The sequence below is a fragment of the Thunnus maccoyii genome, chromosome 9 (assembly GCF_910596095.1).
Source record: "Thunnus maccoyii chromosome 9, fThuMac1.1, whole genome shotgun sequence".
Taxonomy (NCBI): Eukaryota; Metazoa; Chordata; class Actinopteri; order Scombriformes; family Scombridae; genus Thunnus; species Thunnus maccoyii.
In genome coordinates, this window is record NC_056541.1 from 5,084,054 (window position 1) to 5,109,986 (window position 25,933).

The following is a 25,933-nucleotide window of genomic DNA, read 5'->3' on the forward strand; positions in this document are numbered from 1 at the left end:
GGCATTTATTTTGAGACATGTTAATACCTGATACTCTTGCTTTATATTTTAGGGTTTCCAGTTATTTTATCATTTTATGCACACCATTTTAGTCCCTCCCTATTGATTTAATTTCAAAAACTACTTTGTCGGTTTTGATTTTAAAAAACCCAAAAATGCTTCAACCCAAATGACAAAAATTTGTATGTGAATCCCTTCCAAAACAACCCATTTGATGTTCCATAAATTACTCATATGAACATTTACTGATCTGCTGCCTGCATGATTAAGGTTTAGTTTATGTTAGGCAACTAAGACTACTTGGTTAAGGTTAGCGAGAGATCATGGTGATGGTTAAAAGAAATCAATATCGTTGTTTCTAGACAGGATGCAAATTGCACAAGTTGCACACACTTTATACACCCAACCATCCATGCCGACCTCCTCTTTTTCATTTGTCATACTACTTCGACGTATATCATTTCAATAAAAGCCTAATGCTGCTGTTATTTTTTGGTCCCATGCCGGCTAGAGGTCGCTTGTCAGGGAAACTTAAATATACTAGGTTATACTCTTTGTACAAACACCTATAGCTTTCATATTTGTGGTGAGAATGATCTTTAAAAAAATCTTGAAACCCAGACTCATGGAGCTTCAAAATTAGATTTATGTGGTTTTGTTATTGTTTTCTTCTCTCAACTTTTTGCACAACATTACATATACTTGGTAAAAGTAATTTCATATCTGCAACAGCGTGGCCAGCCCTATAAACGCAAAAGTCTGTCACTGACTGACTAAATGACTGAGTGACTGACTGATTAAGTTACACCACTGGTCGGCCGAATGCCGCGTGACTGCGTGATGTTAGGTTGGTGTTAGATTGAACCAGCTGGAGGGACGAAACTCTTGCGAGATTTTAACCCTAACCTTAACCTTAACATAACCCTAACCCTAACCTTAACCCTAACCTCACGAGAGTTCGTTCCTCCAGCTGATCCAACCTAGTATTTACCATGAAGTTACACCATCAGTCAGCTGAATGCCACCACTTCCTGTATCCGTTTCCAATTAAAAGCCCTCTATAGTGTTTCACACACCGTCCGGCCATATACTAGGTTTTGACCTAGCCCTGTTTCAACAAGCCAGATGGTGACTGTTCACATCCCTCCCTCACCTCTTTTTTACTAATTTCAGGGCCCACCTGCCTTGACCACAATCCAAAAACAAGACACTTAAAACACAGGGCTGGATCACAGCTAGCTTAATACCTAGTCATTAGCCTCTAATAACCATCATTTAATAGCAAAATTCTTGTTATCCCTTCTAAATGAGGCTTGATAAGAAATTTGTTAATTGACGGGAAACTGAAACTTGAAGCAGTCCACATGTTTTGCTGAAGTATTATTCACTCTCCGTGACTGTGTGTGTTGCTTTAGCTACTGGATGGGGTAACCCCAGTCACTTGCCTCCTCAACACCTGTGTTTACTTTGGGGCCGCGGCCCCCATGACCCAGCAGCAATCCTTCACTCACTCAGAAGATGGAGTGAGGTTCCAGCCTCCAAATATGTGCTGTCCCTGCACTTTTACCACTGTGTGATTCCTTTAAGACTTTCATTATGGGGCACGGTCCAAACGACGAGTATAAATTACAATCCATTTCCAAATTCTAGAAAATTTAGACATTCAGATCCTGTTCTCTTTTACTGTTGGACTCTTTAATGCTAAGATAAACTAAGAGCAGAAATTGGTTGTTTGTCCATGCTTGTTGTGGCTGTTGTGGCTTTTCAAAATCCTTTGGAAATGGAAAGTGGATTTTAGGAGCCCTTAATGTAGAATCACTGAAATTCTCAGTGCAGCAGACAGAACTGGATTCAGTAAATGTGAATATTCAACAGTACCATAAAGATGAAGGAAACAGATATATAAGTAGGGGATTGCTGGTTAAAACTCAGTGTTTGCAAGGAAGTTTGTGATTATTACTTACTATTAAAATTTCTGTTTAGGTTTAAATATTTAACTTAAATACAATTTTTGCAAAAGACCAAAATGTGTCTGAAACACCAAGTACTGAAAACCCTCAAGTAGTGAAAGCTTGCATCAAATGTGTGGTCACAGTCATAATTTTGTTAATCTTTTCTTTAATGAGATATTTCCTGATTTAAAACATAATTTTACTAAGAGACTAGACTGTATTTTATTTAGGCAAAGTTTCTGTAAGGCTGTCTGTGTTAATTTAACATTTGACAGTTTGGTAGAAAAAATATGTTTATATTTTTCAAAGTTAAGGTATCTAAAAAGTATAAATCTGACATCAGCACTGAGTCTCAGGTATTGTATTCGCACTAGATGCTGTTGAAAAATTTCAAGTGATACCCCCCCTATGTTGGTTGAAGTTCTCAGTTGCCATGTGCTGATAACTTTGATAATTAAATAAACCAATATATTTATCTAAATTAGGTTAGTTATCTCAAGCAATTTGGTTGGTAAGTCCCAAAGTGGACCTGTGCTGCTAGGAAAAGAGCTAACTGCTATCATGCCAATGTTTAATTGGATAAAATTGGTCGAAACCAATTGAATAAAAAATTGAATAACTGAAATTAGTTGAAAATAAAGGTAGTTTACAGAGCTCAGATCATCTTTGGGGTTGAAATACTTAAATGTACAAAAGCAGAAATTCACGGCACACACATGGACTAAATGTAAAATAAAAAAAATTATTAATACGGATGAACCTTTCAGATAGCTGAAGTTAATAGAAACAGTGGTGTTTTGTTTTTTCCACTCCACTGTAACTTTGATTTCATACTTCTTACCATTTTCTATACTTTCTTTCTCCTTCTGCATTCCCAACCACAACTGAGAGGTTACCAATGACCTGTTTACTGCCTTTAAGAATGTTAACTTAGTGTGGATCTGATGAATGTTTTGCACAGTCAATCCTGGATACATGCCAAAGTTCTGTTGTTCGTACAGCAGTGTTAACTGTTCAAATATTAGTGCCAATGTTTTTTCAGGTGTGGATACATCAGTGTGTGCCAAAACCATGTTTCCATGGAAACAGGCCAGCCTGAGTGTCAAATGCTGCCACAGTATCATATAAAGTCATTTAACTCTGATATGATTAATATTGCACTGCATACTGAAGTTAGAAAATACAGCTGTGACATCTGCCGTTTGGCATGATGATTTTTTGCAATTTTCAGATTTATTTCAAAATAAAAAAAAAAAACCAATTCATCAACAGTATCCAGCAACATTTCTGTTAGGAAATGGTATTTGGAGTATTCAGGCGTGTCCTTGGAGCTTGGCAGCTTTGGCGAAGTGCTGACTAGATGCTGGCTTGAGTCTACCTCATGACTTTGATTGCATGTCATGCTCTTTCTGGCTTCCATCTTATCTTTCATCTTGCATGCTTATTAATTAGTTGTACTCATTTTATGTATCATACTTTCCGATTCAAATCTGGGAAAATATAGTAGTATGCTCGCAAACAGTTGAAATGGAAACTAATAGAAATTCATGGAAAGGAAACACCTCGCTTCTACAGTGTCAAAACAGCTAGAAGGGAAAAAATATAGCATGATTTTGCACTTGAGCAAAGAATATTGTTTACTTAATTGTTTTTATAAAGCAAAGAAAGGACAAAGTACCCTGAAGCTACATTATGTTTAATGGTGAAAAGCTTCCATAAAGAACCTTTAAGACTTTATGTGACTTTTTTCAGGTTAAGAGAAACATTTCAAACCGTTTGAGTGTTGTCTTTTCCAGGACACTGGCAAGTGCAGGAAAAGAACTCAAAGATAACTTCCTGAAAGCCCTGGCAGAGCGAGAGGAGGCCAACCGCAGTGGGAAAATGACTGTGAGTACATTATTACAGCACTCCAATTGCTACGTAATGGGATTCCCCTCAAATATTTCTGCAATTCCATTAGGATGGAAACAAAATCCATACTGTGTCAAGTTGAGTGGAAATGCCGCCCCCCCCCTCCCTCTCCAAATACCATGAGAGCCAGCTGCCCGCCCTTCTCCCATCCATAACCCTGTTACCAAACTCCAAATACCTTGTCCTAGGTGTGCTTTTCAGATTGAACCACCCAGATCATTTCTAGGGGCCTCACCTCATTACTAAGTCTGATCATCTGAGGGGCTAGAGTATAAGCACGGGCGGTATTAACAACTTGTGGAGCATTCATAACACAGTATTCCACCACATGTAGGTTATTTAGCTTTGCATAAAAACAAATGCATTTTCACACCATAAACAGTATTGGTAATTTTGGTATAAATATCACCCATATTTATACAACAATTGAAACTTGAATATCTAGTTACTACGCACAAGGACTTGTTCTGTATAGTTTCATAATACATACATATTAAAACTGAATAAATGCATGATTGTCTTGCATTTAAACATCTTGTCATTCTTTAATATGAATACAAACCATTTGGCTAAATAAGATTAGTGCTTATACTTGCAAGTTGTTAAGTGTAAGGGAGTCTTGATTAATTCATCCTTGGCTACAAAAACTGGCTTTGTGTGGGATGTGGAATATCACCTCACTGGTGGCAAATGAGCTGTAGCTGGTGGGAGGAAGAGCAGTACCAACTGGATGTGGTTGGTCTCACTCCTTACACACAGCATCTTCCAAAGTTGCTGAGGGTGAGAAGTGCCAAGTACATGCCTGATGGAGTGCTGAGAGATAAGGATTCTTTCGCCCTCTGGCTGATATCACGGCGGTAGTCTAAAAGCTTTGCAGTGGCAAGGTTCCAGGAGTGTATGAGATTCGCTCTGAGATGCTGAAGGCTCTGGATACTGTTGGACTGTCTTGGTTGGCCTGCCTCTCTAATGTTGCCTGGAGGTGTTGGACAGAACTGGAAGATGGGAGTTTGCCCATTGACTCTACATTTGCTCTGCAGGCTTGGAGAAGTCTTATGACAATGTAGGAGTTTCTTGTGGGGGTTACATTGGACAAATGGGGTGCTAGGGCCATTGCTACTAGCTGTAGCAGCCCATGTATATCTCCAGTAAGAGCTGTGTCCATATTCTCCACAATTGGGCATTTGCAGAGTTGCAGTTGTGCTCAGCAAAGGCCGTGCCTAGTCACAGATTCTTTTTGTTATTTTCATGGACATAATCTTCAGATGCAGCTGGTGAGTGGAGAGACTGTGACCTCCAGGGCACACTGAGGCAGTTTGCAACAGTGTGTGAAACGGTTGGAATGAAAGTCTGTACTTCCAGGTCTGAGGCTGCAGTGCTGTGCCAGGAAATGGTCAGAAAATACCTCTTTTGGGTGCCCCATGGGAGTACAAGTACCTTTGGGTCTCGTTAAAGGGTAAAGTAAAGCGAGATATCGAAAGGAAAATAGGTGTGGCATTGGTGATGATGCAGGCATTGTACTAGATCACCTTTGCCTCCATGCTGAACTCTCAGCTTACCAGTCTATCCATGCTCCAACCCTCACTTTATTATCGAAAAAAATTAGATTGCAAATACAAGCTGCCTAAATTGATATTCTTCACAAGATGAACTGGGAGAGGAGCTCAGACATCTGGTGGAACCTTGGAGTGGAACTGATGCTGCTTCACAGTGAAAGGAAACAGTTGAGGTGGTTTGGGCATCTTATCAGGATGTTCTGGACAGGTCCAATTGGGAGGAGACCCAAGGGCAGACCTGTAATGGTTGGAGGGAGCACATATTTAGTCTGGCCTGGAAATACCTCGGGATTCTCGAGGAAGAGCTCAGAAGATGGACTTTTAGGATACCTTGCTTCGTCTGCTGCCTCTGCGACCTACAGCTGATATGATTATGAAGATAGAAGGACTGGAAAGTAGTAAAACAGATCTAAAAATATTGTGCGTTAGTGGGGTTCCTTGCTATTTGGATCTTAATTGCTTACCCTTCAGTAAGCAAGTAAGATCCAAATTGCCTGAAGTCAAGCGTAGCTGTTAAGTGAGCCCAGAGAGCTAAAGTGAGATTTTCTGAAATCACGGGCCAATCCTGCACGCTTAATTAAACTTGGATGCACCAGAGAACTACTTTAACCTTTTGACCATTAGGTTGACTTTTATTACTAACATTGATTTAACATCACTCTCTGTCCCGATTCTGAAAACCTTTATGCGGTGTGCTGAATGGAATGTGTAACATTTGAAGAATAGTGCTCGGCATTGTTAGTGTTGATTGACTTCAAATGACTCACTTTCAAGCTTCTGGAGTACAAAAAAGGAGTTTTGTTTGACCTCTATTTACCTACCCCTGTGGGATTTGCAATTATGAGATCACATGAAGTGCATGGCGGGGAGTAGAAGTAGTAACACCAGAAGTTTTCCCACTGGATGTTCACTGTGTAAACATTGCCTTGCAAAAGCCCTCTCTCTTTCTTTCAGCCCTTCATAACCTAAGCCAGTTGGGAGATATTACTACACTACAGCTACTACAGCGTTTTCCTTTCGAGGACACCCCCCCCCCAACGAGAAACTAACTGATTTAAAATATCTCTTCCTGTATATAGAAAAGAGACAGTACAAAAACAGGCAAAATATGATGTTCTGTATCACTAACATTGTTTTGCTGACATGATATTTTCCCATCTCCTCTTATTTTTCATCTCTTAAGAGCTTCCTTTGCTGAAAAATTGGATCAGGAAGATGTTTATTTTCCTTTGAGCCCCTCTCTGTTTAAAATTGAACCCACATTTGTGCGCTTAATACCTCTTCCCTTTGAAACTGTTTAAGTAACAGGTAATCTTAATACAGTTTGACGAGGCTTGACCTCATTGGTATGTTTACATTACCCAGATGTATTCCAGACAACATTTGCCCATGTGTAGACATACAGTATAAAACATGTTGTACCTTTCATGCATACGGTACATTGATAGTGTATTCATATTTTAATTGTAATTTCCTGGTATGCATTGATCCATGTGGTCTTGATACATATGTTACACATGCTGTATTTTTCATACTAACATCTGCTGAAAATTGCAAAAAGTAATGCAGTCTGAAGAAGTTGGACACGGTTCGATTCTCTTCCCTCTGCTCTCCGTTGCACCTATAATCCTCTTTATGAAAGTGTCAAATGACCCATGTTAATCTTCGATATGGTTCAATAATAAGACCACCCAGCTTCGTAAGGTATCTTTCACACTGTTCAACGAGGGCTTTCTTAAAGCCTTATTGAAACACATGACTCAAGCTCCTATCTGCCACGCTCCTCAAACCTGGAGATCAGTCCCACTAACAGATTCCAGGTCCTCAACTCTGCACATTTTTACTGCACTCTAATGCAAAGCAGTCCTTGTCCTACACATGTTATTCACTTTTTCCATTATTTAATCCATTTTTTATGTTTTCACATCATTATGTTATTTTAGGAATTTAATTAATTCTATCTGGTATGTTTTAACAGACCCACTAGCTTTATATTCTTCATTGTCAAATCTGCATTTTTAACTCTTTTTAACTCCTAAAAATTTCATTCAACAGTCTTATATTTCCCATCAAAGACAGAATCAAAATCTAAAGCAAGTACAAATTGTCCTATTAGTATAATTTGATTGTAAACCTTTACTCTCTTTGTTGTAAACTCAACCAAGCCTTCCTGACACTCTCAAGTATCACCGACTTAATTTATCATGAAGTGTTTTATCATTGTTGTGAATGACTGTAAGGACATAGAAAATCTTCCATTTAGGTGCACAAAAGAAGAGGAAAAGAAAATACTTAAAGCGGAGTTATTGGCTTTCCTTTGAATGGATGACATATTCATTGTCACCTTCATCAGTGGAGGGGTCACTCTTTTGTCTTCCTTTCATGTCATGCTCAGCCTTTCAAGTCAGGTTGAAATTACACCTGTCAGTTAATACGCTTGTCAGGTCATTTTCTTCTCTTTGGGGCAGTCTCTACTATCCTCCTGCCCCGAAAGACGTTACAAAAGATTGATAGCAGACATGACTCTTAATGAACAGAGCTCATCTTCCCTTTGTGTGCGGTCCCTGCCCCCCTCCTGTTTCCCTCTCCCTAGAAGCAAAGGGAATTAAGCAAGTGGAGCCTATTTTGCATGCAAAATTTTGACTTTGATACATTTTTTTTTCCTCTCTACTTTTCTCATAAGCACTCAGCATTTAGTCTGTAGGAGGAGCCCTTCAGTATTTTTTTTCTGATCAGCTGAACTTATAATGCCTTCAGTGCCTTTCCGTCATTGCGTTTTTACTTCCCCAGCCCTGTTGTGAAAGCTGCTTCGCTGCCAAAAGTCACTCACAAACAAAAGCTGCACCTGGGCAGCTTTGGCTTTATTTGCACTGGGTAAGAAGTTAAGTTTTTTATCAAATCCAGGTCACACCTGCACAGGATGCCTGAGGGTGTCCATTGTTGGGAGGTTCACATCTGAAATTGAAGGTGTGCTGCCACCACCCACCCTGCTCCCTGTTTGTTTTCAGGTGTTTGTTGAGAGGCTCTGAAGGTGTCAGTGTGGAATTGCAACATATCAAACTCTTGTTAAACTAATGAATTGGCACAGAGAAAAGCATTCATACATAAATCAGTGTGTTACGCTAAACTTTTAAGTTCAATTTACTGGCATTAAAGGGTTATTTAGCCAAAACTGATATACGCTCAGAGATCATGTCGATTACTTACTTACACTAATAGGATTTACGTGGATTAAATAGAAAAACTGAAGAATTTAGATTAAAAGAAATCTGATTCAGGTCTGTTTTAAAATAACACATAATGGCAGCCTATTATGGGATACATGTGCCAGATGTTTTTGACTTTAAGTGCCGTAGTTTGTGGAAAAAATGGCCTGCATGTCTTGCTGTGGCAAAAAAATCAATTTGAAAATTCCTGCATCCAAATCTATGTCTGAATCTGCACCAAAAACTAATCACCTTGTTCCTTAGTCCATGGCCTAACCTTTTCACCAAATTACATTAAAATCCCAGAACCAGTTGTTGAGATATCCTACTAACAGATGAATTTGACTGAAAAGTTATTGTCAGAGGTGATTATTGAATAACTGAATGTGATTAGTTTTGTCATTACTTGAATGTAAGATAAATCTGTCAATTTAATCTATCACAACTGGACTCAGCCCTCATACACTTGGTGCCACTACCATGACATTTTTTACAGATTATAAGAACTTATTCTGAAGAAGAAAATTTAGGTTTTACACAACATCATGTCAGTCTGTATTGCAAAGGACAAGTATAGTGGGAATTCAGATAACTGTCACCTCATGTTTACTTCCAATTTGAATCGAATGGACTTTGATTAAAACCTGTTTGTGACTTTTGTTCAATGATCCCAGTAAGTCATTGAAGTTGTGTCTAGCTGTGTCCCTGTGTGAGTAAAGCATCATCAGGCATGACGACAAGAAACAAAATGATGGACCCAAGTTTTTCTTTAACCCACAAGAACCCATGGTGACACAGGTGTCACCAACCCTTTCAATGTTCTGGAAATGTTCTGGCTTTATCCTTGATTTTAACTCATGAAGTCCCTAAGTGACATCTACTGAACATCCTGGTGCAGTCATGTGACAATGTGTAAAAGCTTGTTTTTTGTTACTAAAGGTAGGTTTCAACCCATTTAACAATTCTGATGCTTTAATAAGACGTCCTGTATTACATTTAACCTGTTCTGACCACATTTCTTGAACAAATTGATATAAAACAAGTTAGGGAAATATCGTTATGACATATATGTTACATTACAGATCTTTGACACTGAAGGTAGAATTAAAAAAAAAAATCAGAAATGTGTTCCTTGTGGTCCATTTGGTCTGTTTTATATTCCCCATTATTTTCCTTTAAGGAGAAATGGGTCCAGGTTCTTATGGGTTAAATTATTTGAAAATGTTTCATCAACCAAACCACATTAATTTAACATACTGTATGTCATAGTTGTATAGTACATTTTAAACGATTTTATCCACAGTGAATAACAAGTATTACAAAGAAATGACATGACAGACATGATTACAGATTATGATAAATGTATGTCACCGTCATCAAATGTTGCTGAATCACTTTTATGTAATTACAAATCATTTTTTCAAATGACTAAATAACATATAATGTACCTTTGAAGTGAATATTCACTGCCCTCAAGAAGCAAATAAATATAGTTCTTATTTTATCACAAACAAAGTCATCACTCACTCAGCAACAAGCGGTGACTTCATTATAACAATGCACCTGACTAAGTGCCTTGCCATGAAGAGTGAGTGAGTATGTTTGCTCTCAGCTCATTCCCAATCAGCAGGGCTGTAACAGAAGTTAGTTTGTTGTCTCACTAGTAAAGGACAAGCTGAGGGGAGAAACATTGAAGCTGTCAAACCTGGTGAACAAGAAGAAATTCATAAAAAATTAAATTCTTTACCTATCTCCAGAGATTTTATTGCAAGCAAGACTTAATGCTCAGATCATGATTACTGAAAAGTTGAACTGTGAGTAAAGTGGAAGAGGAATGGTGGTAAAATTTGTGCCAATTTGGAATTACGACACTAAAATACTATCTGGCTTTAACATCCAGTATCAGCTGTATACTCTGCCTGGCATTGTTCCTGGATTATTTTTCAAATTGACCACGATAACAGGAAAGATGGGTCTAATTAATCAATACATGTGTTTATCTCATGGGTGAAAAAGCTTGTAATAAAGGGTTAAGTTAGTTCAGTCTACTGAAGTGAAATTTGAGATTTAGCAGCTACAGTTACTAATGGAATAAAAGGTTAGTTCTCTACTGTGTGTGACAGTTTAATGTTGAGATATGACATCAGGTATGTTACATGACCTATAAATGTTGGGAGCTCTTTGTTCATCTCATTTTGAAAATGTACCGTCAAATTACATCACAACAACTAATGTTGCTAAGGTGCAGCAGCTAGCATTTCGACATAAAGCATACCTTCATCAAAGTGTTGAAATGTTAAATAGTTGTTTGCCCATCTGTTGAGTCACCGGTTTGAACTCTGAGTTGATGTGTCGGGATTCCCTCATCCTTATTCTATTAAAGAACTGTTCTTGACTTGTATTTTACAATGAAGCATGCAGGTAAATGCCATCTCAGGTACACATTTTGACACCTTATAACAATGGATGAGGTTATTTTGGACCAAAATGAAGATCTTTGTTCGTTGTTATGTCTCTAGAGCTTATCTTGCTCTATTGCCATCTGTTTGTGCAATTTTGCATTTTTTTCCCCACACGTGCATCATTACATGAAAGTACATGCTCAGAAGTTTTGATTCATAATTCATAGTACTTGGCCAAGAATGAATATTCAATAATTCGGGTCCTTCAAGGGACAATGGTAGACCAATGTAGACATTTTAAATTCTGTTTGACTATTTTGAGTGAAATGATTTTCAGTCTCCCACCCTTTCAGTTGTGGAATTTCGCTGGTTGGCCTGCGCTACGTGTCTCATGCCCAGAGGGGACATCCTGCATAAAGGAAGTGTTTGTCTTTGGTCTGTGGACCCAGCGCGTTCTGTATTGATAAGCTCCTGTCGCTATAGATAATAAGGTGGTCAGTCATGCAGCCCAGAGATCAAGTATAGCATTGAAATTAAAGAGGAATTCCCAGCCCTATTGCATTACAAGCCGTGTGTGTGTCCCCGCTGCCCAGTCCCTTTGTCCTTGTCATGAGCAGTAAAAATAACAATGGCAAGTTTGATTTCAAAGCAGCAGGACCAAGGTGGACAGCCTTTAGAAAGGAAAGAGTCCTGCAGGGCTATCATATAACCTTGACTTGAATGGTGTCACAGAGTTGTGGAGAGGTGGGGATAAGGCCCCAACAGTTTGCAACCATCTATCAAGTAGACAAAAAGGGCTTTCTGTCTGGAGAAGCAACCATTGTGATATTTGAGAATCACCTAATCAGCATGTATTGTCTTTTTTTAGTTCTAAGAATTGATTTCACCTGATACACACATACAACAACAGGGTTTGTTTTATCACTGAGTGTATATCATGTAGGTTTTTCTAACAGGTCTAAATTTACGTAACCACTTTTTTCTTCTGAGCTTTGAACTGCAACACTTGGGCTGCACTTTCTCACAGTTGCAGTTCTTGAGGAAAACCATAACATTTAACTGTGAAATATTACTCTTGGCTGATTACAAGACATGGATTTCATGGCTAGTGTCTTAGTCTATAAAAAGAAAATGGATAGCCAATGCATTATGTGTTATGTTAGTCCGCACAGCCAACATGGCAGCTGTGCCCCGTCTCTCAATGCACCATATCTGCCACTGAGGGATTTGGAAAGGAATGAGGAAAAGAAAGATTAAACCACCATCAAGTTATATACAATTGTGCTTTAGCGCTCTTAATAAATGGCAAATGAAAGATAATAATAGACTGTGATTAATCTGAATCATGCATACTTGAATTATTTAGACAGTTTTCCTTGAGAGATACAGCTGCTATCAATGGAAGAGCTTTGACATGCAATATTTTCTTGAATGAAAGCATAATTAGTTGGTTAAGTTACAAAAACCAAATCCAGTGAGAACATGCCGTGGGCCATTTGGAACCTGTTCCAGGGTGGATGAAAGGTTTGTTTACCCATGAAATCAAACGTCACATAATATATCAGACCTATCCCAGAATGCAAGTGGCACTACTCGTCTCACTGTTTTGCCACTGAAAGCCTGGATGAGCCTCACGCTAATGATTTCTTCTGCACCCCTCCCTTCTTTGAACAGCTGCTATTGTCCAAAGACATTGCCCCAAAAATGTGGCCCCTGGACCATTTTCAGAGCAAATGAAAACGGATACACTTAATCTAATCTCTCTGGGCCTTTTTTTTTCTCTCTCTCAACGCATTTAGTGGATTTTTCAGATACACTGGGAACACATTTGGGCTGTGGACCATCACCATCAAAACATCCATCAACTTGATTTGCCACTGGGAAGATGGAGAATCATATTAAGGTTTTCTACTTTGCAGCAGGTAGAGGCCATCTGGGAGTCTGGATAAACTAGGATTGCTCTTTGTCACCAGTCTTTAAGAGCTCTCATACTAGACACAGTTGAAGATTGATTGGGATGCAGATTACTGAAAGGATTCCTATCATTTCTTTTGGTATTAATGCAGCCTCTTGTGCTTTATCTTGTGTTAATATCTCCTAAATCACTGGCGATAAAGACTGTGGATACACCAAAGCTTACGTCTTTGTAGTTCTTTTCCACTGCTGCAAACCTGTAATCTGGGGGTTCCCATGACCTAAATTTTGAAGAAACCAGTTTTTCCAGTGCATTTTACCAATGGTGGATACACATCATTATAAAGGCAAAATCAGGACTGACTGTCATTTCTATATGTGCTGTTTGGTAGACGATTGGAGTAAGACGTTTTGGGTTGGACAGCAGTGTAAGAGGAGGTGTTGATATTGTCATTGATTTATTTTCACATCTATGTGGACATTACTTAACTGTAGTTTTTATAGTTATGTCTCCAATCCCTTTTTAAACTTGCACTGGTGTATGTTTGCCTCAATTTTTGCTGTCCTGTGCAAATTCACACCCACTCGTGTCTTTCCATTGGCTTTCTGTACAGTGACACTGCCTCTAAAATTCACCTCACGTTCTGTCTGAACACACGGCCAGTAGACCTGATAATACAGGAGTAGTCTACAGTGCAGCTTTAATGTAAACTTTATTGTAGCACCGTTTGGCCATATTGTGGCCTGAATATTTTTCTTTCACATAACAAGGTCACAGGCTCCCTGTTGGAGATATTTGTTATAATCCGGTGCTGTGAGGTTAAAATCATCCATTGCTCTAATCAATCATTATTTACACCCATATTATCTTTTGCATTCCTTTCATTTGCACTTTTCACGGACTCGTGAACCATGGCCTGTTTTTACTCTAGCTCCCATCCATGTAGTGGAGGACACAAGGGGCATGTGCCTGTTGTATGTAAGGGAGGATTTAACATCTTTGTTAAATACTATCTGAAGGTTTCTGGCTTGTCCCTGGAGGAATGTACACCATGTCATGTGCAGTTGATGATTTTTAGACTCTGTAGGCTCGAAATAAACACTTTATGTAACAGTTCCTATAATAAACCTGCTACACTCTGATATATAAGTACTTTTAAATCAACAGAATGGATGGAAGAGCACAAAAAACATTTTAGCTGAAAATAAATACCTTCAGTCTGTTCATTTTTGCATTCACAGCCTCACATTTTGAAATAACACAAGTTTTATTGCCGCAGCCAACGTAGCCATGCTACATTACCTTTGTTTACATGTCTTCTGCGTCCCATCTTTCTTACATCATCCCATTGGATTTGCCTCCAAAACAGTGATTAGACCATTCCAGTTTGTTTCTGGACCATCCTCTTTCTGGCCTCCTATTAGGGAGGAAAGCCAAGGGTTACTCACACATTCATGAACTCATTTTGTGAGACTCCTGTCGTCTGTGAGGCTACAGGTGCGGTGTGCGTGTGAGGTTTATGTTTTAAGGAAGTTGCAACTATCTATTTTAAATGAGAGAGTACATAGCATCAAATGATCTAAAGGAAGAGAGAACATAAATCCTCAACTGATCCAGAGTCCTTGATGGAGTAAATTTAGCAGTTGTGTTGACTACTTTTGTCATCCCCATCAAGTCTATTAATCTTTTCTCATGCTTCAAATCAAGGAAATCTTAATTCAACTGCTGGCAAGTGTCACTGAGGGGTGACATGCAAGAACTGTTTTCAGATATTTTCAGACCTCATATCATCATCTGTCATAAACAGTTTTGGGACAGTCTTCATATTCTGAGTTTTTTCACATGAGAGAAAAGGCTCTGTATTCTGGATCACAGTAATTGCTCAGGTTCTTGTTGATGTGAACTTCCAGCATTTATAGGAATGTATCAAACTGGGCTTCCAACATCCTAAAGTTGTGAATCTGCAGCCCCAGTTATCAGCCTGTTAAATGCTCCCTGCAGTTCCCTTTTTTTTTCTCAAGGGACTCAGATCCAGCCTCTGTGTGCAAACTCTTTTACACTTAGCTATACAGTAGCTATGGTATATTCTGAAAGTACCACCAAGGTTCACTATATGTAATCGTTTTGGCTAACAATGTAGCCCCATGAGTGACGAAGGAATCCATTTATGGTCAAAACATTGATACCCAATCTGGGAATCCAGCTAGTCCTTATCCGCTCTTAGCAACATATGGAGCACATTCTTCAGAATCTTCTTTGTTTTATCACCACACACTGGACTGCTTTGGCTGTGTATTATTCCACCTGAGTAAATACTGCACGGCATCTCTCCTACTTAGAGCAGTGCACATGTCGTCCAGAGGCGTCCAGCGCAGGCCTCAGCCCCTGTACCTCATCTCTCCTTGTCTTCGATCAAATAACAGTCTCGTCCCTCCCTTTCATCGAAGAGCAAGTCCAGGAGTTTGTGTTTTTGATTTGAGTCTTGAGAGACCAGCTGCTACTGATGGACAGTTTCTCATCTTGTCAATGTCAGCGTGTCTCTCTGTTTGCTACACACAGTTCCGCTGAAATGCCAAAGATTTGAGCTCATAGTTTAACTTTCAAGCTTCTAAAATCTAGACAGGCCAAATTCTCAGCATATTTTCATGTCATTGTAATGCATATTAACACATGCATGAGGTTCTTGCCAGGGAGCAATGCAGATGGTTTGAGTCCATTAACAAATACAAGGGATTATATTTGAGCTACCTGATGATAATAAACAAAGGATACATATTTAATTTTGTTGTCTTTTTTCCACTAAGTTAACTTATTAATGTATGTCATCTACACCTAATGGTAAAACACACATTTTATTAGACACTTAAGACCTCAGGCGCACCAAATTTTGGCAGAGAAGTGTCAGTTTGAAAAAGTAGAAAAGCGCACAAGAACACAAAAACAAACAAGATAATGAAAACGATACAGCTGACATAGTTTGGTGTTATTTATATAACGTGGAAGAAGAAAGGGAAATAAAAGCCACCCACATTAATTACCCAAGTTCCTTACCCAAAGAGATGTGGTAAAACAAGAAACAATAAACACTAATTAGTGCGGCTGATGTAAAATGGAGCAAAACCTATGTATCATGTTCGGTATTAGGGCTGCACTTTAAATATAGGTGTTGAAACTGATAAAGTTATTTGCTTTAATGAGCTTTGCTGGAAGGCAAACAAGAGTGAAATGTGCACGCCCGTATTTGTTTGAAAAGCAATATGTAACCTATTTATCTTATGTCAGATAGTGAGCTCAGAAGACCTGTTTTTGATGTGTTTTGAATGCTTGAGGATAGTTGTGACTTTATAGTTTTGTGGCATGTTTTTTTTTTCTTAAATGCATTGATTTTGCATTTGCATTTTAAGGATTTTCCATTTTGCACCTATAATTTTTCAGTTTAGACTCAAATTCGCTAAACATGTGGGGAAAAACACTGTGCTTTGAATTTTCTGAGCTATTAATAAAGGTTGAAGTAGAGTTTCTGGCACATTTTCACCTACTTCCAAGGTGCATGGAGAAGGGAAAAAGGTCTAAAGAGGTCAAAACTCCAGCAAGACTTGTAGTATATAGAACAACTTTCTGTTCTTGGGTGAATAGAAATCATTCAGTAGTGTAGACTTGTAGAACTGGAATTCGAAAATCATTTTTTCATATGTGCTTTCGGCTGTGCATGATCCTATTAATATTGCCTATTAACGTTATGTAAACAATTTGACTGAGCATTGCCAAGTTTGAAGTTGCAAAACACCAAATTATAATTAATGAGGTTTTGGAAGTGTAGGCTGTATTAACTGGTACTGAATTAATTAATTAGATCGTTATGACTACAGGATCATGGATACACATTGATTTGATTGATTTGTTTTAATGTGCAATGGAAAAAAAATCTCACAAGGTTGCACTGCTGTATCGCATTGCCTCTAGTACAAGAGATATTTATTTTAATCATTTTTAAACAGGTTGTACTAATTTTTTACACAGTTCTCTGTAGTTTTTACCTGTTGGAGGGCCGCAGAGCACTGTGTAGAGAAAAAAAAATGGACCAGCCGCGTAAAAGTAGAGATGAGCAGCGCGTTGCCCTTGTGGGTGCGCACAGCTTCCGTGGTCAGTATAATGGACGCATTCTGCTGCAGCGCATGTGTCGCGCCATATCTGTGCTTGGTGTATTTAGGCCGTAACAGGTCAACATTGTCATTATGGACAAGTGCAATTATGACAATGAAGTTCTCAGACAACTTGAAAATATATCCTTTTACCAAAAGCTGAAATACAACCCAACCAAGGAATACCTTAAGGAGCTGCGAATATTAATTGAAGAGGGTTTTCTTGATGATGATATTTCTCCAAAGGTGTTAACAATTTGTTGAATGATGAAAACATATGGGAAAAAAAACATTTTAAACTACGGCAATTGTATTTTCTTTTTACCTTACTCCCATAGTACACGTATAATGTGTATTTAGCAGCTGCGGCACCATTATCAGGCATTGCAGCACACCTCTGCAGGTTTGTGTGAAGGTGCGGGGTGCAGTTGTGGACATGTTTATTTGTAACCACTGTGGAACAATCAGAAAATAATGTTTTATTCCTCTCATTCACTGGCTTTCTCGCTACCACTGCTCACTCTCCTCATCCACGCTCTAGCTCGCTTGACCACTGCTTTTCTCTCTCTCTCTCTCTTTCTCTCTTCTTTTTTAAAATGAATCGGGAATCGGGAAGCCGTCAGCAAGTCTAACTTTACTTTTAACATTATCAAATGAAGAGAAATGTCCTCCCCTCTTCCTAGTAATGTTTTCGTCTTCCCTCGTGGCAGGGTTGTATAGCGTTACAAATTGCGCTTCTCCAAAAGTTGATTCTGGTTCAACTTTCTGCCCCTGCGGCCCCCACCCCCGCACAATGCACAACCCGTCTGCTGCCAGCTGGTGACCTGAGGCTGGTGACGGGAAAAAGAAAAGTAAAAAAGTAATTTTCTCTCACTGAAAAACGTAGTCTCCTTGAAGCTTATGACAAACTGCCAAAAAAAAGCCAATGATATGCAGCAGCGAAACAACAAGCGTTTGAAACAGCTGTTTTGTATTTTGAAAGTCAATAAAATTCAGTAAATAGCGAAGCTGCCCGTTTCATTACTTTATATTCATGTAATGAATATACAAATATCAATTAGATGGTAATATGCATGAGAAATTAAGAAAAAGAAAAAAAAATCTGTTGTAATAATCATCCGCTTATAGTGATCAATTTGACCCAGACGGAAGTGATCACTATAAGCAATTTCCACTGTATTTCTTGGAAGCATTATATTGATGATGTGTTTTTACTTTGGAAAGGACCAGTCCCCACTCTATTACAGTTTTTACATTTTCTAAATGGTAACTTTGCATGCAGGCCTGAGATTCACACTTAACTATAGCCTTGAAGAAATTAATTTTCTCGATATAAATGTAACAAAAAAAGATGATGTCCTTTCTTCCTCTCTTTACACCAAACCTACAGATCAGAATTCTTCTTCATGCTGAAAGCTTTCATCCCATCCCTCTTGCAGTTTTTCTCGATTGCTTACACACTTCAACTGGGCCTATTAACTAAACATCCCAAACCATGACGCCATCTACCAAAAAAGACAGACCCATTTCCCAAAACTATAAACAGTATTCCCCTGTTTTCACTCATGTGCTCATTTAGAAAGCTCTGGCATTCAATATCATTAACTAAAGTCAGCACAGATGGAACCCAATTAACACGCAATTCCCCAGGTGGAAACACTAAGACTCACAATTGTTCACACACCAATCAGAACCTCAGGTTAGATAGATAAAGGGCCATGGATCAGAACACTTGTTTTGGAGCAATAGATCCACAAAGACCTAGAATAAATGTGGTTTATTTCTTTATGTAGAAACTGTCTTTTTATTGATTTACATAGAAAATATTTTACTGTATTCTGCACTCTTTACTGTATCAGTTGCATATTTTTTACAGTACATTTACTTTTTCACTCAATTTCAGTTTATTTTACTACAGTAGATTGAGGAATTTAAAACTTTGAAAATGTATACATGTGTTGTGTCTTTAAATTGTGTTCATCATGTAAAGAGGTCATTCTAGAGGAAAACCATGAGCACCATTATTCATTGCAATAACTGGTTTTTAGAGTAGTGTTTTGAATTGATCTCACCAGGCTATTTTGTAGTGTTTGTGTATTTGATGGGTTTTGTGTGATGTCTGACAGCAAAGTTTGGTTTAGATGTAAGATTACATAGTTTTGAGCTGAGAGTTTGGTTTTGACATGAAAGTTTGTGATGATGAGTGTGCAGTTAAATATTTGTGTTATGGGAAATCGAGCATAATTTCAAGAAATGTGTCTTGGCAATCAAGAAAAACTGTGAGAAAAGTCTACCTGTCAACTCACTAGACTGAAAAGAGTATGTTAGACATCTCGTTCCCTTAAAGAGCATATCACTGAACATAGGAGCTCCATGAAGAGGAATGATGTAACCAGTCCTATCAAATAGGCACATCAAGTACCACCCCTTCATTGCAGTTCTCAGTTTGCAGTTTGGTTTATGGACCAAAGATGGTGTCACCCATGTCCTTTACTGCACACTCCCCTTGCCTCTCTGCCAGTCTATGAGTGGACTGAAGCCACATGACCATATACCCAACTAATCTTTGTAGGTGCCCCATTGGCTGATATGTGTGTGGATGTATATGATTGGCTGTCTTTTATATATTTTTTTACATTTTTTTTTCATCATACCTATCCTATTTAAATGTACTGTGTTTCATGATGACCCTGATGAAGGCCACCAGCTGAAACACGTTGGTCTAACAATAAATTTGTTCTATATACTTCAAGTGTTGCTGGAGTTTTGACCTCTTTAGACCATTAATAAAGGTTATAATCATTTCATCTTGACTTCGAGTTCTGTGGCCTAGTTCCGCTGTCCTTGGCCTGGGTCCAGGTCTGGGTTTGGTTATTTTCTTCTTTTTAAATGAGTATATTTTTGCATTTTAGCCGACATTGAACGGAACAGTAGAGACAGACAAACAGACGTCATGGAGAGAGAGAGAGAGGATGATGATGTTGCAATTATGTGGTATGCGTCACAACCACTAGGCTACCAGGATACCCTGGTTTGGTTATTTTCAAATGTACTTTATTAAGAAATTTCATTTCCTCTCTCTGGCAGTGCCAGTCTTTTGTGTCCTTGTGTGTCATGTGTTGAACATAGATATACGATGCCCAGTGGAAAGACGGAAAGAGACAAGCTGTTGCCAATGCTTTGCATTAGCTTGGAGAGCTAACAGTCATCAATGGATGAAATAAAGAAAATTAAAATTCAGCCACACATGAGTACAGGACAGGTTCAGGTCTCAAATTTAGGTCAGCACAGAATGTAATTCATGAACCGTTGTCTAACTTCTCTCACACTGACCGTTTCAGTGAGCCGTGTCGAGAACACATGGCCAGATGCTTTTGCATTATGTTTACATGTTGTTCTAAACACTGTCAGAAAAGTCTTTCCTGGGAGGAATCTTCAAACAAGAGGTCCCGCATTTTCTGGCTGCAGTAACATTGGATTGGTTGGAGTGAATACCGGATGAACTTGTTCATTAGCATGAGACTGAATAAATGAAAAAAAAGAACACATCATCAAAAAACCAAGGAAGAACATGTTACACCGATGCTCACCTCTGATTTCCAAATCTCTTTAATGCCCAGCGCAGAAGGCACTGGATCTCACATATTACTGAATAATACTGTTTATAACAGGAGCCTACCACAGCACATTTTTGTTTCACTCTAAATCACACACACACAAATCCAAACTAACATTTGGCCGCAGTGGCCGCAGTGGCTGGCCAGAACTCACCTTCTGCTTTAACTATTTTCTTTAGTTACCTACCAAAGTGGCTGGTACAGTAGATAAACCTCCAAACCACAGCCATGATTCCCCAGTATTTAGCTAAGGGCTGGTATTTACTTCCCATCCTGCCCTCGTGGTCTTTTTCACTGTGTGCCCTTACAGTACTTCCAACTAGACTTTATTTATCAGCTACGTATTTCCAGCCACCATCTGGCTCAGCTGATATCACAGCGGTGGCCTGATGGTAATATGGAAATCCCCCTCATTTATCTTATCCCCTATGACAAAAAAACAAAACAAAATCTTCACATCTTGTCTTAGCAGAGAATAGTCTGATATCAGCCAGCGGAGACCAGGAAGAGGGTGAAAAAGATAAACATGTTTGCACTACCAGACATGTTGCATTGCTCTTATTGCGTTGGACAATGTTTGTGTTGTCTTAAACCACAAGCCCCCCTTTTCAGTTATTTCAGAGCCACAGAAAGCAGAGATCAAACAAAATCACAGTCTCTATTATTCTTTTCCTCTTGCAGGACTGAACTGAAGTGCATTTCATGGTTTGAAAAACACAGTAAAAACACTGTGAATTCCTTGTGCTGCAGTGTGACAGCTGGCGATTGCAGGAGTCTCATGGCAAGCCTAAAGGGGGAGCTTCTCAGCAGAGCTGCAGGCCAACTAAAACAGAATCATGTTTGAACACCTATATCCACTGGGATGGAGGGGGGGAGGGTGGGGGGGGGGATGGGGAGCACCGCAAGCTTTAATCAGGATCTTAAAACAGGCAAGCCTTTGATAAAGACTCTGCTCTGTACATTTATCTTATTCCTCTGAAGGCTGTGCTGGCTTATGTCATCCACTTTGATCCTACTTTTTTTGGAGCACGGTGTCAGGACATATCTCCTGTGCCGATAACACACTGGTCAAGTTGTGATGTAGAAAAAGAAAAAAAAAAAAACCAAGAACTCTGACCCCATCTCCCCCCCTCAACACCACATCCGAAGTGCATGAGTGTGTGTGGTATGTAGTACCTCCCACGTTTTTTTCCCCCCTCCGTATGGAAACAGTGCCATTAATTTTCCGAGCGCTGTCATAAACATCACCTTCTGGTTAAAGAGGAGCTGTGACAGGGTGCTGCCCCTCAATGTGCGAGGGCAACAATATTTGACTTGGACGTGTTCCTGGTGATGAGGCCAAACCCTGCAGCAGGCCTCTTGGCAGATGTCATGCCTGAGTGCTTTGGAATAATGCTGATAGGAGCTGAGCTGGACTGGACTATACCCACGACAGGCTCGGCTTTAATCTGTGCATCAGCATTCAGAGCGCACCAGGCAGTGGCACAACACTTCTTCCGCAAACGACTCAAGTTATCGCACACTTAAATTTCCATCAATAAACCGACTGACTGATTTAAAACAATGATAATTTCAACCTACACCTAGCTCCTGAGAGCTTACAGTTGCTGCTCTGAACATCCAGTGTCAGAAAACAAAAACCTCTCGTGTACTGGAAATGATGTTTTAGTGACAGCAGAAGCGGTTTGTTTGGAATAAACAGAAGAACTGGTGACTTAGCATGAGCAGCAAAAGCCACAATAGCTGGAAAGCTGAAAAAAGAGCCCTACGTACACAGAAAAAATAACTTTATTAGTGGAAAACCCAAGGAAAAATGCAACACAGTTCTGCCGATGTTGTGTGATAGCAAGGTCAACTTTGAAGTGTAAATACACAGCGGCAATGACTACTTTTAGTTGAAGAGGGGATCCAAATGACAAAATTGGATGAATTTATCATTATTTCAGCTTCATATAATAGTGAATATGGATTTAAGATATTCTAATTGGCCCAGTTCATAGTTCTTGAAAAGAATCTGAGCCGAACAATGTAGTCGAAGACTTAGAGGAAGTGCAGCCAGGAAGACAATGGGAATATTGAGAATTCCTCTGCGTCATTAGGGAAGACCAGGATTAGCAGAGACTTCCTGTTTGTGTCTAGCTCGGGGGCCAGACCAGCCTGTGATGTTGGCATTAAAGTGAGACGGTAACCTTTTGAAAGGATACCTTAAACTGGCCAGCCACAGGGGGCATGTTTTCTTTCCCATGACACATTGAGCTGCCACTTAGCCCGCACGGAGCAAGTTCAGCCCACCTCCTTTTCCTTCCCCCTCAGGCCCAACTGACGGATCATAAACTGATACTAAACAAAGAGCTCGCAAAGAGAAATTTACGATAATGGTTTGTAAAATAACTTTCAAATTACAAGGAGTGGAGGTGCTCTGTTTTCTGTCACACCGCCGTGGTCAGTGAAGTGCAGCCATCTTTTAAAGTCCGCAGGTGTGAGCTGTTTGGTAAAGAGCAATGTGGCACTTGACCCTGTTATCACTGAACATTTGTCAGCCAAATTGGGAAGAATTACACCTGTAATAGCTTATTAATGACTGATAGTTTTTTTCACATTCACACTCAAGTTTATTTAGCAATTTATCATTTTTTCAACAATCTGAGAATCGTGCACAATATGAGATAGAGAAGCATGTCATATTTTCGACAGAATAAAACTTCTAATAAATGTTTGTTATTTGCATGTTTGTCTGGACAACTGTTTTGAAAGTATAGAGCTCGACTGATTTTAGAGGCCAATATCAATATTTGAGCTTTTAAAGAAATCTCGGGAGATGATGGAGACCAAAACAGTTAACAAGAGTTAAAATGAGACTGAATATTTGATTTAGTTTTTCCAGGTCTGCTGGTGGTGTAAATAGGCAACTGTAAGACATTTGTCTGAACTTTTTAAATTGATAATATGACATGGGTGTTTGAAATGTGCTTGTGAACAGTGTACTGTAACAGTGCTCCACAAATGCCATAATTGCTAAAAATGTATCCCCCTGTCTATCTAAAACACATTGTTTAATACATAAGTAGTAACTGTATAAAGTTAAATCTTAAGAAAAAGTGGAATCATGGTGCAAATCAGTTTTTAAGAACTGTAAAACAAATTGAGTAAGTAAAAAAGTTTACAAATGGCATAGCTTGAGAAAATACTGGTGCGTCTTAATCATTTATTTTTTTAAATGAGTCTAAATAAATACTTTGGATGAGACTTAAAGACACATATTGGTTATTGATGTAAGAAAAAGTTGCACAAACAAAATGTAAAGTCAACTTGTGATGCGAACTGTGTTATTTCATGTTTTGTAAGTGTATGCATGTGTCATCTCAAGGTGAGGGAAACTAAAATGTACCTTTTTTGGAAACTTGATCATCAAAAAAATGTAGCAATTACGGTTTTTGAAAAATACTCTTCTATTTAAATTGAAGTCTGTTTTTAAAACTTCAGCTGTTAGGTATCATATGCATTGAATGTTTACATCTACAGCTTTCACCTCGGTGTTTACCATCAAGATAAACAAGTCATCCGAATTTCTAAACACTGATTGGTTTAAGTTCTGAGAGCTTGACAATGTTGCGGAAATGTTTTTCGGTGGAACTTAAGCCGGTGTTAAGAGTGAGTTCATCCAGGCATGTAACGTTTTAACCTTCGCCCAGAGTAAACACAGCTAATAAGAGCTTCTCTAAATAAACACAGACTGTTGCATAAAAAGGTGCTGAGGAAGAACTACAGCAGTAACCTAAAGGTTAGCTTGTGAGCTTGTGACCAAGAACATCAGCGGTTAATGTCCTGGAAAAGGCTGGAAAAAGAAAGATCTGTGTGGGGAGAGTAAATGACAAATGCTCAAGGGCACCTTTTAATTAGTACCAAGGTGCCCTTGAGCAAGGTGCTTAACTCCAGCTGCTCCAGTGGAACCCCAGTGTAAGGTTGGGCTGTACTGGGCAGCTTTCAGTGGCTGATGATTTCTAGAATGAATGGACAAGAAATTTAGCCGAATTAAGTATGTCATAGTGTGTGATATTTAGGTTTTCAGTTGTTGTAATGTAGTTTTTTTACTTACTTAAAAGACACAATTCTTACTTTTTTTTTGCACATAAAGATCTTTAAAAGCATAAATAGTCACACCCAAAATATTGTTGCATTATTTCATTTGCATGTATTTTTGTCATGGTTAACTTCACGCAGGTTACACTCAGCGGTGTGTAAAACAAAACACATTCATCATTCTTAAAAGTAAAAAAACAACTCTGTTAAAGCTCACATTGTGTGTTGGGGTACTTCCAATAAACAGATACTAGGCCAGTCAGCCAGTAAATGCTTATGTTTAGGCATATAACTGCATGTCACATTGACTTTTGAAATTACAAATAACACAGAAATGATAAATCTAAAGGTTTGGGCCAAATCAAAACAAATTCTATGCAAGTATTTGGTAAAATCATGATCAATAAGCACTTAATATTTGATTTTTTTCAGTGTTGCTCATCCCTAGTGTAAAGCGGGGAGTTAACTATGAGAAAAGATATGAATTTATGTCTTGGAAAACTTAAATATTACTGTAAAAATACCAAAACATTACCAAAAATCAATCGAAATATGCATGTTTTTCTGTGGGAGTTGTGACATTAGGCCAAACCGTGTGGTTGGTATGGTTGATTGCAACTCTAGAGCACAAGTTAAAACAAACAGAGTTATTGCTTCTGATTGTTATTCACAGTCCCGTGAACAGTTCACTCATCTCGACCACCAAACAGGAGGCTGCTGCCTCATTGAGATGGTTGGCATTCTTGGTACTTTCTCTGACATGTTTGGTCTGTAACGAACAGGCTTTGAAAGCTTCTGTCAACGGCAGAAATGCCTAATAACCTAGAAAGAGTTTGTCTCAGGTCAAAAGAATTAACCTCTAGTTGTGTGCATGGCTAAACTTGGATAAGAGTCAGACAAGGAACATGATAGTCAGGTCTTTCAAGATTTATTTTGGGTCCCTCCCACTCTTAAAAACACACTTCAGTTAATTTTGCGCGGCCTGCTTGGTATGTGTAAGATTTCCTCTTCTTCCCACCACACACCCTCATTGTTCCCCACATGAGGACACTCAGCATACTTTCAGATTAGCTGAAACTGAGGCTTTGGGGTATTGTGGTTTCACTACCAGGACACATGTTTGCCTTGTTAGCTTATTGATGTTGTGCTTGGTGT

At 38.9% G+C, this 25,933-nt stretch overlaps 1 protein-coding gene across 2 annotated transcripts in view; it reads left to right on the top strand.

The window, feature by feature from the left end:
• Window positions 1-25,933, top strand: part of cfap299 (cilia and flagella associated protein 299) — an 80,686-nt gene that overhangs the window by 14,598 nt on the left and 40,155 nt on the right. For both annotated transcript variants that reach the window (XM_042422414.1, XM_042422413.1), the window contains exon 3: window positions 3,749-3,839. In XM_042422414.1, the coding sequence (XP_042278348.1) occupies window positions 3,749-3,839 (91 nt within the window). The remainder of the gene's footprint in view (window positions 1-3,748; window positions 3,840-25,933) is intronic.